Source organism: Mytilus edulis, chromosome 4, assembly GCF_963676685.1.
Source record: "Mytilus edulis chromosome 4, xbMytEdul2.2, whole genome shotgun sequence".
Classification (NCBI taxonomy): domain Eukaryota; kingdom Metazoa; phylum Mollusca; class Bivalvia; order Mytilida; family Mytilidae; genus Mytilus; species Mytilus edulis.
The window spans coordinates 86,209,541-86,222,614 of record NC_092347.1 but is presented as its reverse complement, the minus strand read 5'-3'; the positions used below and the strand labels follow the sequence as shown (position 1 = coordinate 86,222,614).

Here is a 13,074-nt window from a genome sequence, read left to right as displayed (position 1 = left end):
GTGTTACATTTTAATGTTGTGTTTCTGTTGTGTCGTAGTTCTCTTACATTTGATGCGTTTCCCTCAGTTTTAATTTGTAACCTGGATTTGTTTTTTCGATTTATGAATTTCGAACAGCGGTATACTACTGTTGCCTTTATCTATGCCAATTCAGTATAACCATGTTACATACAAATAGTTGGCCCTGATCAGTGAAATCTATGTATACATATAATGCCCTAGCTCAATCCAAATGCATGTACACAACACTGACCACTAAAGAAAACGATGTATTGTACTCCACTTCAATATGATAATAAAGATGGACAAAAAAAGTAATTATTGAAAGTTTATAAACAAACGATGAATTTCATACATATTCAAACAAAACAAAAAGAACTGCAACTGAATCTATGTCTTGATAATCTGTAATGGCAGGCCGGAGGCATGCTTTAGCTGGCCCCTAAACAAAAATGTGTATATAAGTTCAGTGATAATGGACGTCATTATAAACTCCGAAATATACATAAGAAACTAAAATTAAAAATCATACAAGACTAACAAAGGCCATTGGCTCCTGAATTTGGACAAGTGCAAAAACACGGAGGGGTTAAACATGTTTTTTTTTTTGTTTTTTTTTTATATATAGATCTTAACCCTCTCCCTATACATGTACATCTAGACAATGTCGAATAAATAAACACACAACAATTTGTACAGTAAAACCTAGTTTAAAAGACGCCCAAGTCTGATGTGAGAATAGGTAACAAAAGACAGTTACTGACATGACAGCTCCAGACCTAAATTAAACTGATTGAACGGTTATGACTTAATCAAAGAATATCAAGCACATTCCCTTCCGTTCGGGTTTTAATATCACACCATCATAAAATATACTATAAGAACAAAACCCGTAGCATACTTACACATTGATTTAGAATAAATATTTTTATTTTCCGATGCACATGACTGAATCAATATTTATACCAAAATATGCCATCCCTATTGATCTGAAAACGGTATCGTAACAATATCCCTCCTTTTAAATACGTCTGTTTAGAGGTTTGGTTAGATTTTAAGGTGAATAATGACATTTTTGTGCTCTGTGAAGAATATTACCATAAATGATTGGATGTGAAATACCTGAACGTATGAGATGTCTTCATGTTGAGTTATATTTACGAATGGTGTCCTTACATCGATGATAACATTTAGTATAATTATGTTTTGACTAGTTTGTGATATCGAACAGCCTGTTGTGTAATACATATATTTCTTCCGTTAAAATAAATTACGTTGTTACATACACGAGCGAATCGAACAAGTTGAGATATATAAACACCTTAAGATGATGACAAGGACCGTAACCATCTAAAATTGGATAATTAATAATAGGAAATGAAAAATCATCTCTTTTATCATAAATTTATTTTGGTAGTATGGTTCCCGTTAAAGATGAAGACATCAACATCCAAGAAGGTCAGGTTTCATTGTTGGTATTAGCTTTATTTAAAGTCATTTCGGCAGGATACATCTATTTAATGTGCATACTTGTAATATGTTTGTAAAAGCTGAATACTAAAATTTATGATAAAAGAGATGATTTTTCATTTCCTATCGTTAATTATCCATTTTTAGATGGTGACGTTCCCTTTTCACCATCTTACGGTGTTTATATATCTCAACTTGTACAATTCGCTCGTGTATGTAACAATGTTTTAGATTTTAACGAGAGAAATTTATGTATTACTGAAAAATTATTACACCAGGGTTTTCGATATCACAAACTAGTCAAAACATTTACTAAATTTTATCATCGGTATAAGGACATCATTCGTAAATATAGCTCAACATGCAGACTTCTTATACGTTCAGGTATTTCACATCCAATTTTTTATGGAAATATTCTTTATAAAGAACAAAGGTGTCAGTATTCACCTCAAAAACTAACAAAACCTTTGAATAGACTTATTAAGAAGGGATATAGTTACGATACTGTTGTCAGGTCATTGAGGATTGCATATTTTGGCGTTAATATTGATTCACTTATAGGGTCTTTGCATCGGATCTAAACACATTTATTCAAAAACCAGTTGTTGGCATGACACGGGTTATGTTCTTCTCATATATGTTATGATGGTATGATACTAAACCCCTAACGGGAAGGATTGTGCCTGATGTTCATATGATGAAATCATAATCTTTCAGTCAGTTTAATTGAAGTCTGGAGCTGGCATGTCAGTTAACTGCTAGTAGTCTGATGTTATTTATGTATTATTGTCATTTTGTTTATTTTCTTTGGTTACATCTTCTGACATCAGACTCGGACTTCTCTTGAACTGAATTTTAATGTACGTATTGTTATGCGTTTACTTTTCTACATTGGCTAGAGGTATGGGGGGAGGGTTGAGATCTCACAAACATGTTTAACCCCGCCGCATTTTTGCGCCTGTCCCAAGTCAGGAGCCTCTGGTCTTTGTTAGTCTTGTATTATTTTAATTTTAGTTTCTTGTGTACAATTTGGAAATTAGTATGGCGTCCATTATCACTGAACTAGTATATATTTGTTTAGGGGTCAGTTGAAGGACGCCTCCGGGTGCGGGAATTTCTCGCTACATTGAAGACCTGTTGGTGACCTTCTGCTGTTGTTTTTTTCTATGGTCGGTTTGTTGTCTCTTTGGCACATTCACCATTTCCATTCTCAATTTTATTCTCAATATAATTGATTCAGAATATGGTTCAAATCAACTTTTACCCTTTGAATGTAACTGTCAAAAAGAGAGGATATCATTTTAAGTTCACGTTTTCAAAAATGTTATATTTATTTTAGCTTGTAACCTACTTGTAGTCAGATATTACTTTGACGTCCAACGGCTGGTTTGCTAGACAAATTGGGACCGTGCTTGTCTGACAAAACAGTCGTTGGACGTCAGAATAATCTCGGACTAAACAAATAGGCAAAATATGACAAGCAAAGTTGTCCTATGTAAACCTAATCATCTTTATTTATAGTTTAACAATCTTTATTTATAGTATCTGTTAATTTGATAGGATACAATTCTGCTGGGACAAGTATTTCTCTGTTGTGACGTATCATGGTAAATTTCATTTGGTTGAGGCCCTACAAGAATGGCACATTTTCAAGATATCGCTGTCTTATTGGTTACGAAATATTACATGAAATACCAACGACAAATGTCGATTTGATATACATGTACGTTTTATGTTAAGAATACTTGATATTTTTATAATGTGGAAATTGAATTTACATTAAGTTTCAAGGTTCCCTTCAAAGGCCTTCTCCACTTCACATAATTTGATAACTATGTATAAAAGGTTGATTGTATAACAAAAACATTAATTGACAAGTCTCAAGAGGATAACCAAGTAAGAAGGTGTGTATTTTTATACTTTTGTATAATTTAATGTTAAGGATAATTTTCTCTGTAAATCAATGCCTCTATTAGGTTTATTTTACATGTTCGTTTATTTTCCGTATTTAACAATATATCTGGCGATATCGGAAAGGGGTGGGGTTAGAGGGACACGTGATTTTTAGTTTCTTCTATAACTGTCACCAGTTGGACTAGACCAAACGTTTGGGATGTAAAATGTATAAAATATATGTATATAAAAAAGTTGCCAAAGCAATGAAACTTTTTTTAACAATTCCTTTTTTTAAGTTTTGTTATACGGGTATTTACTGAAATTTGTTTTCCCTGTGAATGTGGAAGAAGTACAAAATTTATGACTTTCTTTCTGGTCTATTGTTTTTAATAATACAGTAACTAAGTACTAACTTGTAGTTGTTATTTTGCCACAACCGTGCTTGACAGTCTTGAATCAGTCTTTCAAGTGAATTAATGGCGCAATTGAGAAATGGTACACATTGTTCGTTAATCTATATCTGTAATTTAAGTGGTTTAACAGTTTCCGGTAATTATAATTTCTTATTCAGGTTATTGAAGTATGCTTTATCTCAAGTTCGCTGAGATATGTATGAGATGTAAATTAAAAAGTAAAACAAAAATATCAGGTCAAACGTAAATTAAAAAAATCCAATGAAAAGTCCATAAAAACGGACCAAATCAAACGTTGTCAGTTTGTTGTCAATTTATGAGTTTGACTGTCCCTCTGGTATCTTTCGTCCCTCGATTTATGAGTTTGATTGTCCCTCTGGTAACTGTCGTCCCTCGATTTATGAGTTTGACTGTCCCTCTGGTATCTTTCGTCCCTCGATTTATGAGTTTTACTGTCCCTGTCTGGTATCTTTCGTCCCTCTTTTATCAAACAAACGGATCGTTAAAAACACTTTATTCTAAAACCATTTATTGGCATGATACAGGTTATGTTCTTCTCATATCTTTTATGATGGTATGCTATTAAACACCTAACGGGCGGGATTGTGTTTGATATTCATATGATGAAGACATAATCTTTCAATCAGTTTAATTGGGGTCTGGAGCTGGCATGACAGTAACAGGGAAAAATGTAATAACTTGATTTTGTCATTCCGATTCTAATTCTTATAAATCTCTTCTAAAAACGTCCTTGATTAACATTAAATCCCGCCCCGTGCGTAAATTTAAAAACATATGAATATTTAACACATTTTCTAAGTCTATTTATCTGTTTAGATATAGAGTGTATCACAAGATTCTAAATAAATATGGTTGGTATATTATAGGTCAAGTACAATCATTTAGTTTAAGATAATGTTTGTTATTCTTTTCGTTTTAAGGTTATCCTTTTAAGTACGTACAACAAGAGTTTTGACATTTTTCACAACTGAAAAAAATGAAAACTTTTCAGTTCACCTCTCCATTTTGCTTACTTTGAATGGCATAATATCTTACTAGAACATATACTTATGCATGCATTAACAATTTAAGTAGAACTATCCATTAATGGACCTTGAAAATTAGACCAAAGAACTATATATCGATCACCGAAGAGGACGCTAGTTTTTGTAATAAATACTTCCCTTTATATTAAAAAGCTTTTATTTGATAACGTTTGTATCCAACTTTGTATCCATATATGTTTGTCTCGAACATCACTGAAGAGACTATAATAATCGAAACGTGCATCTGGTACATTGAAATTGGTACCGTTAATGTGATACTTAATGTCAAGCCTGAAATCTATGATACGTTCAATTCTTGCCATTTGGTCTATACCTCTGCTGTTGGACTTTTAGATTCTGATGGTATCAACAGCCCATTAGCCAAAACACCGGTATGGGCATGCCCATACGGATTTTGTTTATTGCAACTGATTGTTATTTTATTTTTGGTATATCATCCAAAATAAAGTAATGCATCTCACTCATGCATAGCTCTAATTCTTTATCGGGTTCATATATAATTTTTGGTTTGTTTTGGTTTGATCAGCACTTAAATGTTTTTTATTAAACTTCGAATTTTCACATTGTTTGGTTCTATCATTCCTGAAGAGACATTAGAAATGAAACTACGCATATGGTTATTGTATATTGAAACTCAAAAGTCAAAAACAAACCGACAAATCCAATGTAAACAAAAAATTGACTAAAAGACAATCAACAGTACACATAACACAACATAGAAAACCAATGACCGAGAAAGACGAACTCTACCAAATCCAGGAGTGGTCTCAGATACTCAGGGAGGATAAGGATGCTTAACTCCATTTTTTGTAACCGTCTTATTAAGTTCTACATTGAAGACATTCCTACAACTGTCTATATATAAACAACACATCTTTGCTATTTTTGTTGTAGATTTTTATAAAATTAACGACATTTGTTTCGTTTCATCCTTTTCTTGTTTTTAATCAGACGTCTGTCTTCTATACTGAGATGATATGCTCATGTTTGATGTGTCACATGTATCAGTTACGATTCATATGATAAAGTGTTTAAACTGAAATTTTCTTACTTATTTCCGGTAGATATATGAAGTGCTTATTAAGTAATCTTTAAATACAATAAATGGTCGACCCCATACTTTGTTATACACAAAGTACACGCTTTTATTTTAGGGAAATTGTGGTATTACTATCTTTTTATACGTATTTACTGTTAAGATTCGTATTTGCTGAAACCTGTTAATCCTTGAAAATTTTTGAAAGAATCCTCTCAAATTCACCACTTGAAAGACATGGTGTAAAAGCTTCCCTATAGGTAGTAACCTATGACCCAGGACATCAAGATAGAAAACGTACACTTTACTCTGGAGAAGCATTTTGTAAAGGAGTGAGTCTAGATATTAGGCAAACTTACTAGCTGTATATGTGGTAGCCATTTATTTTCAGTTCATTGGGATATATGTAGCGTACATAGTAACTAAACTTAGAATCATTCTGTGAAATGGTCATCATTTATATAGCGAAAGGTAAAGGTAATTGATAACCAGTTATCCTCTTTTTATTTTTTCCTAGAGAAGCGTCTGTGTAGAGACTTCCTATTACGAATAAAATAACAAGTCTGTGATCACAGTTGCATAATAAATGACCGAATTGAAGTGATTTCTAATAAACTGTCATATTTCCCTTCAAGAAGATTTTAGTTGACCATTCTGTTTTTATGAACAAGAATCGATTGTCGGGGTCCGATTATACACTGATAAACGGAATGATTGCTACTTGGTTGACGAATTGCTTGCCGTACTTCTATGTTCCGCTAGATTAACGGTTTGCTTGTCGTTGTCTGACAGTCCACTACGTTAACGGATTGAGTACCGTGCTTTCTATGTTCCGTTAGATAGTAGGTTTGCTTGTAGTTGTATGATAGTCAATGACATAAGTGTTCGATATTCCTTTAGATTGGTGGATTTCTTGTCGTGGGCTGATGTTCGATATTCCTTTAGATTGGTGGATTTCTTGTCGTGGGCTGATAGTCCCGTAGGTAAACGAATTGATTGCCATGAATGGATTCGATATTACTTTAGATTATCAACGGATTGCATGTACATGACAAAAAATGTTGTCCAAATCCGACTTTTAAAAAGTTTTACGAATTGATTGTTGTGGTTTGATATCCCGTTTGTGTATAGATTGATTCTTTTTTAACAGATGGCAGCACCAATTACCACACAACCGCAACCCCAGCCTGGGAGCTTGCTTGTCTCAACAGTTCATGGTCATCGAAACTGGTCCACTGGTATTTTTGACTGTTTCACAGATATAAAAACATGTAAGAAAAACGTTAATGTACAAAGTCTTATAACAAATTCGTATATGTATTTTAAAATATTTGTTTGAAAGTACAATGATAAATTGAAGAATTGCAAAAATATTTTTAATGACAGCCTTGTAACTGATGTATACTCGAGACCAAAAGTGGCGAAAGCAAGATACTAGAATAATGATAACATCGGAACACATTTAAACAGAATAATAAAATCAATACAATCTTGATTTTTGTATAAATACACTGTACCATAAGATAATGTTTTGTTTTTATAGTGATTAATATTATAACTCAATGTTTACTGCTGCATGATACAACATGTTTTTGATATTTTGACCTATTATGTCAGTTTGTCTTGTTAACACATTATTGTTATCAATATAATAAAAATTTATGGACTGTCATACAATTGAGAGGTAGTGCTAGCTAGCTACAAAACGAGATTTACTTTTCTATTTTCTACATGAGAAAATGCTTGTACCAAGTCAGGAATACGACAGTTGTTGTCCATTCGTTTTTTAATGTGTTTTGTCATTTTATTTTGCCATGTGATTAGGGACTTTCCGACTTTATTTTACTCGGAGTTCATTATTTTTGCGATTTTACTTTTTTCCATTTGTTTGATGGGTTTGAACTTTTGATTTACCCTTTGATAAGGGACTTTGCGATTTGAATGTTCCTTGGGGTTTGTGTATTTTTGTAATTTAACTTTTTAACGGTTCTCATATGGTTTATAACATACCTTTTCCTGTTTAGAAATTATTATACAACTAGGGCTCTTTCAGACTTTATGAAAAAAACTTCTTCTAGTGATTCGGTTTTCATTCATCTGTTTTCTTGATGAAGCGTTATATACACATTCAATTCATATTTTTCTTTCCATATTATAAATACAACATTATGAAACACACATTTAGTATGTGATAGGCATAGCACGTAACGATACGTATTAACATACTTTAAAATCATGTTCAACACAGAAAACAATTGTCCGAATATATATATAAACCGAAACCGAAACACAAACATGCTTCGAAGTAAGGAATTTCTTTTGTCATGCAAATAAGCAGATCTAGGGAAACATAGATATACAGCAGAATTGTCAGAATTGTTTTTTTTAGGTTGCAGGTATTATATCGTGGTTCTATTTGCCCTGCATGACATGTAATATATCAGGCAGATTTGTTTATTGTGCTTGAATGCCATTTTGTTATTATTTTACAGGTATTATATCGTGGTTCTGTTTGCCATGCATGACATGTAATCTATCAGGCAGACAAGGTGATTGTGCTTGTATGCCATTTTGTGTGCCTGGTGGGTCTATTACCATGAGATCTAGAATCAGAACACTTGGTGGAATTCAGGTGAGAATTTTTAGTTGCCTGTCATGTTTAATTGTTTAATTCTGATATTTAATGGGATAGAAATTCATTGGACGATACATTCTGGATTATTTTCACTTGAAGAACTATAAAATCATGGTTTAAAACAAAGTTTCCAGATCTTCTGTTAGGGGGAAAATTTATATATAACAATAACATCTTCATGTCTTATATATCATGTACTGTAGTACGCCGCTAGATTAAAACTGACGAGGAAAGGTAACACACGGCCAGCGAAAGCTCTTTTTTTGAGAGCCCAGGTGGTCGTGTGGTCTAGCGGGACGGCTGCAGTGCAGGCGATTTGGTGTCACGATATCACAGTAGCATGGGTTCGAATCCCGGCGAGGGAAGAACCAAAAATTTGCGAAAGCAAATTTACAGATATAACATTGTTGGGTTGATGTTTAGACGAGTTGTATATATATATATATATATATATATATATACAACTCGTCTAAACATATATATATACAACTCGTCTAAACATCAACCCAACAATGTTAGATCTGTAAATTTGCTTTCGCAAATTTTTGGTTCTTCCCTCGCCGGGATTCGAACCCATGCTACTGTGATATCATGACACCAAATCGCCTGCACTGCAGCCGTCGCGCTAGACCACACGACCTATATATATATATATATATAATTTAAAAGTAAAAAACACAAAAAATCACATCATAAATCGAACATTGTTTCTGTTAGCGCTTTCACCGCATCTCCAGCGGTTCATCAGACAGAATTGTTATCGTTAATAGTAACGACTTGTGACGTTACGTTATAGTAACGACTTGTGACGTTACGTTATAGTAACGTCATGCGGTAGTTGTATATATCTTACGGAATTTTATTAACGGACCGAATTTCACTTCCTATTTAGTGTGGGCTTATAAAGTTCAATAAAATATTGTTCCTTGGCTTCACGCGGAATTTTATCTTCGGTCCACATCTTATGAACCGCTGGAGATGCGGTGAAAGCGCTAACAGAAACAATGTTCGATTTATGATGTGATTTTTTGTGTTTTTTACTTTTAAATTATATTTTCTGTACCAAGGACTTTTTATTTATCAAAATATATATATATATATATATATTGAAATATTAAGTATTGTTTAATTTTTCTTGATTCTCATTGGTTTATTTGGTCATGTGTTTCAAAAATATATTTTGTATTTTTTCATTGTTTTGACATATTGACTCGACGTTGCTATATAAAGAAAGGATATTGACACCAGCTTACTAAAATAGTAACATAGCCTTAATATCATTTCCAAAAACAGTAACATAGCGTTAATATCATTTCCAAAAATAGTAGCATAGCGTTAATATCATTTCCAAAAATAGTAACATAGCGTCAATATCATTTCCAAAACTATTTACAACGAGTCAATATCGTTTAAAAACCCACGCTATGGTCTACATGTGCAATAAATGTTAGGGGCAGTGCAACAACTCCAAGATCCTATCTTTCAAGCAATTTCAAAATATCTAACCGGACTTGTTTGCTTTGGATAGCTGTCCGTATCAAAGAAAATCCTTCACTATTTGCCAAAAAGTCGGCATGTTTCTTTCTGTAAAAAGTTATCAAAAATAATGAACCACTGCATACCAACTGTCATATATCCGACTTGGTACAGGTAACAAACATAAAAAAGTCATATAGACAAAGCATATTAGCAAAATTGAAAGATAAAAATGTAAAAATTATCACAGAAAAATGGATGTATAAGTACAGAGCCATGTCTTACTCGAACTGTTTTTGAGGTATATTATTATCGGAAGCTGATACTACATCTAATATTAAAAAATGATATGTTATGATCTTTTTATCATATGATTCAACGATTGCCTGTGAATAATGTAAATGCGGTTTTTTTTGGCAGTGAATTACTTACTAGTTATTCCATCAGTACATTATTTTTTTTTTAATTTCAGGGTACTGTGTGCAATGACTGTCTCGTGATGCAGTTTTGTGGTCCATGTGCAATTTGTCAGATGTCTAGAGAACTTGACAATATGGGCATTCCATAATCAATACAGATAAATTCAAATGATAACATTGAAACAACATATAGACAAAAATCGTATTTTGATAACATTTTAGACTCATAAGAGCTTATACTGCTCTTCAAACATGTTTATTATAAATCTTATTCAATCTTTTTGTGATTGAAGGCATATATATATATTTCATTTTTAATATTTTGTTTTGTTTTGACTTTTCTATTTTCTTGTATTATTCATCAAAATTAAGAATATATCCATTCGACCGACCTATTAAAAAGGTTTTATTTCACAATTCATCGATAGAAACTATTCGATGATTTATAATGTGTTCCAAAAAAAATCTTATGTGCCATTTAAAATTTAGCATGTGTCTGTGACCTACAATGTGTTACTGAGGTAAATCATTCAGTCCGAAAACGCCTCAATGGACAGGAGAGATAGAAAGCCGTTTCTTCAATTGACACAATACTAAAGTGGTCATGCCACAATCTCAATGACAAGTTTTTCAATAAACAGAGCTCCGATAATGCAATGATGCTCCAAAAAGACCCCTGCACAGAATAGAAAGAAGCAGAATTACCGATTGAAATTATACCTAGTGGTGGGTTCGAGAGAAAATTTTTATAGGAACTTGATGTTCCTTATCCATATGGCATACACATAAAAGAGCTAATATCTTAAGATAACTTTGATATTGCTGGATTTTTTTTTATCATGTTTTGGTTGTATAATTACATTTCAATATTCATGAATGCCTGGATCCACACAAACAAACAAACAAACAAACACACACACACACACACACATAAATTCGATCAAGAGGTCAAAGTCTGTAGCATTAAAATGCATTGATTGAATGATGTTTATCCATTTTCAGCACTATTGGCTATTCAATGGCGGTCAGTTTTTATTGTAAGGGAATGCCAGAGTGCCCGACCTTCTTAGGAAACTGACAATCCTAATCAATTAAGTTTAAAGTCGAGCTCACCCACTACGAGCGGGATTCGAACTGAAAACCTCAGTCTTGACATATTTGGGATACAATAATTTGAATGTTAACACAACTCAGTCCCCGAATACAACATAACCTCCAGTGAATATATTTTTACTCAATTTATTTCACTTGACTGGGCGGAGTTTATCCAGTTTGCTCATGATCGATCATAATAAACCAGTCCATCTATAGATAGGTGTTTTAGGATAAACTCATCAATGCATTGTCCAGTCATTCTTTTGTAAATTCCTTTGAGGTCAATGATAGGTGATTAGAAATTAGTAATAACTATAACGGCGATCATCGTAATCACACACATTTTCAAATCGACTGTCCTCATGCAAATTAAAACGTAAGCTCCGCCCGATCATGTTGAAATAACATTGGTAATACCTTCCCTTTATAACGTTATATGTAAGAGGGGACATCAACTTTTTCTCGTGTCCCAATTTATGTATTTTTATATTATTCTTTCCGCTTTGTTCAGATTGGAAAAGTGAACTGAGGATGATGAAAATGTTCTCATTTAAGTCTTATTTAATGATGCCCAGTCAACAAGAAGAATGCTGTTGATCTTCAAAAAATCAATTAATAGTTTGTAAAGTTTTAAAAGTTTTCAAATTATTTTTATTCTCCTGATTTTAATGAGAAGAAGTTTGAACGATAATTATTAGCAATAAAAGCGAACAAATCGTCCGATTAGTCCATATATCTTATTTACTTTGATTATTACGTATACTGCTAAAAATTGTTTTATTTTGTAAAAAATTTTCAATAACTAATGATATAACATCTTCGGATAATTAAGGCCATGATGTATTTTGACATATGTTTTTCAGTTCTTGCTGACAGAACTTTTCCGCTCCGAGTATAGATTATAAAATTGAGAATGGAAATGGGGAATGTGTCAAAGAGACAACAACCCGACCAAATAAAAAACAACAGCAGAGGGTCACCAATTCAACATAAATTTTGAAATCATAAGCAAAACTACTGGTATAGGGCGGACTCTGTAGCTATCAAGTATAGAAAGTAATCATGCTTGTGACAAAATAGTCTTTCTGACCTCATCACATGTCGGATTTATTTGTTTGCAGTAGCTTGCATCAAACATGTCTTTATGTTTGTTGTAGATTGTATTCGAATTTTATTCCAGTTATTCTTTATGACTGGCGTGTCAATGTTAAGCAGTGGGATTGGATGCTCTTCTTATCAGATTTTGTTATTTGTAAAGATGATTCATTATCTTGATCTGTTATGTCAGACTTCAAATCGTATTTATGTATTTAATTTGTTTATCGTAATATCACAAAATTGTAATATACGTTTTGTTTCTAACAAACAAAACATCTCACAAAAACACAGACAGGACGTAGCAGGGTATTTATACATCAACACAACAAACAGAGACACTCCGTACAGATCTGAGAGGAGCTAGTTCAAAGCCAATAATAATTAAAAAAATCATGCAATTAACTTTTAAAAATTATGACTTGGATTGATAATTGTCTCATTGGTACTCACACCACCTCTTCTTAAAACA

The 13,074-nt window shown here is 32.7% G+C and overlaps 1 protein-coding gene across 1 annotated transcript; it reads left to right on the top strand.

The window, feature by feature from the left end:
* The first annotated feature begins 3,316 nt into the window (after positions 1–3,316).
* Positions 3,317–10,730, top strand: LOC139520861 (cornifelin homolog B-like). Its single transcript, XM_071313870.1, has 4 exons — positions 3,317–3,366; positions 7,033–7,153; positions 8,375–8,514; positions 10,466–10,730. Exons 2-4 carry the CDS (start codon positions 7,033–7,035, stop codon positions 10,559–10,561), a joined length of 357 nt encoding a protein of 118 aa, XP_071169971.1. The 5' UTR covers positions 3,317–3,366; the 3' UTR covers positions 10,562–10,730.
* Positions 10,731–13,074: the final 2,344 nt, after the last annotated feature.